The sequence below is a fragment of the Fonticula alba genome (genome assembly GCF_000388065.1).
Source record: "Fonticula alba strain ATCC 38817 unplaced genomic scaffold supercont2.1, whole genome shotgun sequence".
Classification (NCBI taxonomy): domain Eukaryota; order Rotosphaerida; family Fonticulaceae; genus Fonticula; species Fonticula alba.
In genome coordinates, this window is record NW_009242971.1 from 2,865,922 (window position 1) to 2,867,428 (window position 1,507).

General features: G+C 63.8%; 1 protein-coding gene across 1 annotated transcript in view; it reads right to left on the reverse strand.

Moving 5' to 3' along the window:
- Positions 1 to 1,364, reverse strand: part of H696_00609 (hypothetical protein) — a 4,617-nt gene extending 3,253 nt beyond the window's left edge. Inside the window, exons 1-2 of the mRNA XM_009494489.1 lie at positions 1,030 to 1,364; positions 714 to 917 (exon numbers count right to left, since the gene is read on the reverse strand). Of these exons, the coding sequence (XP_009492764.1) occupies positions 714 to 917; positions 1,030 to 1,326 (501 nt within the window). The 5' untranslated portion in view covers positions 1,327 to 1,364. The remainder of the gene's footprint in view (positions 1 to 713; positions 918 to 1,029) is intronic.
- Between the last annotated feature and the right edge of the window lie 143 nt (positions 1,365 to 1,507).

The following is a 1,507-nucleotide window of genomic DNA, read 5'->3' on the forward strand; positions in this document are numbered from 1 at the left end:
CCCCCCCCACCCCACCCCAGAAGTGTGCATGCTGTGCTGGGGGTGGGGTCACCCTGACGACCGGGAAGCCGCACCTGCCCGAGACTGGCTGGGACTAGGTGGGACGAGACGAGGGGGCTCGGTGCGGGGCGCGGGCTGCGGGCGGGGGACGGGGGGGCGGGGGGCTGCCTGCCCAACGCGCATGAGGTCCAACGCGTCGGCAGTCCCCCGGGGGCGCGGTGCAGGACCAGTGCACCGGACACACATTGACTGGCATGCCGAATTCCTCGCATCCATTTTACGGGCACACACTTGTGGGGATGGGCCAGGAAAAAGGTGCCACTGGCCGGGGGCCAGAGGGTGCCACACATGGGGCCTCTGCGGAGGACCATCAACACGGGCAGGCCACCACGTGAAGAAAACAACAAGCGATTGCCGCATGGCGCTACCGCGAGTGCCGCCGATCATTCTGCCGTCGGACGTGTTTGCCGGCCACCGAGTCCCTACGAACGTGTCGCTCTTGGATGGGCACTTGGGCGTCTGTTGCGCACTCTCAAGTGCCACCGCGGCGGTCGGTGACGCCGGTGGCCAGCCCACAGGACCAACCACACCCCTCCTTCCCTTTTCCGCCCCGCCACACGGTGTCCTAGCCTCTCCTTCCCTCTCTCCCTCTCTCCCTCTCTCCCTCTCTCCCTCTCTCCCTCGGCAAGGGAGGAGTGCGAAAAGAAGCGCACGGTCACAAAGACGTCCATATGCTGGGCGAGGATGGCTGGCTGAAGGAGGATAAACTGATTGACACAGGAGATGGCCACACCGCGGATCTTGGCAACCGGATGCGAGGAGAACATCACAAAGGCCGGGATCAGGGTCTCCAGCGACTGGTCCGTCAGATCGGCCGCCGAGTCCTCGCAGATCATCAGGAGGGTGGCAAAGACGCCCTGCATTCGGGGGAACAGTAGACCGGCAAGGGCGTCAGAAGCTCCATCAGCAGGGGGTTGCCCCGGGATCGGGCCGAGAAAAAGGCCCGAGCCAAATGCCGCAGTTGCATACCTCCAAAATGAGCATATCCTGTGTCTGGAGCATGTTCACCAGGTACGGCAGAAGTTCCGGCCAATCGTGGATTGAGCCGATCGACAGGAGCGTCGAGATGATGGTGGCCACGGTCGACCGAACCAGGGGCTCCTTGTCGCCCACCAGACGAAGGCACTGCAGCTTGATGTACACCTTGGCCGTAGGGTGGAAGGTGTTGTACTTACTGCGGATGAGGTTCTTCAGCAGCAGACCAGCGATGGCTCGCAGGCCGGGATCCTCCACCGACGGATCGGTGAACAGGTACATCAGTGTCATGGAGTAATCTGGGAACCGGGTCAGCCCATCCAGAGTCTGTAATGGGAGGGCCGAGGTGCGGGGAGGCCGGGAATGGGAACCGGCGGCGGGGCAGGCGGTCACAAGTTAGCACGGCCATGTTCGAGTGTGCGATGCAGCCTTGAGCTTTGTGCAGCGGGGGGGGATGGTGGGATCGGGGGGG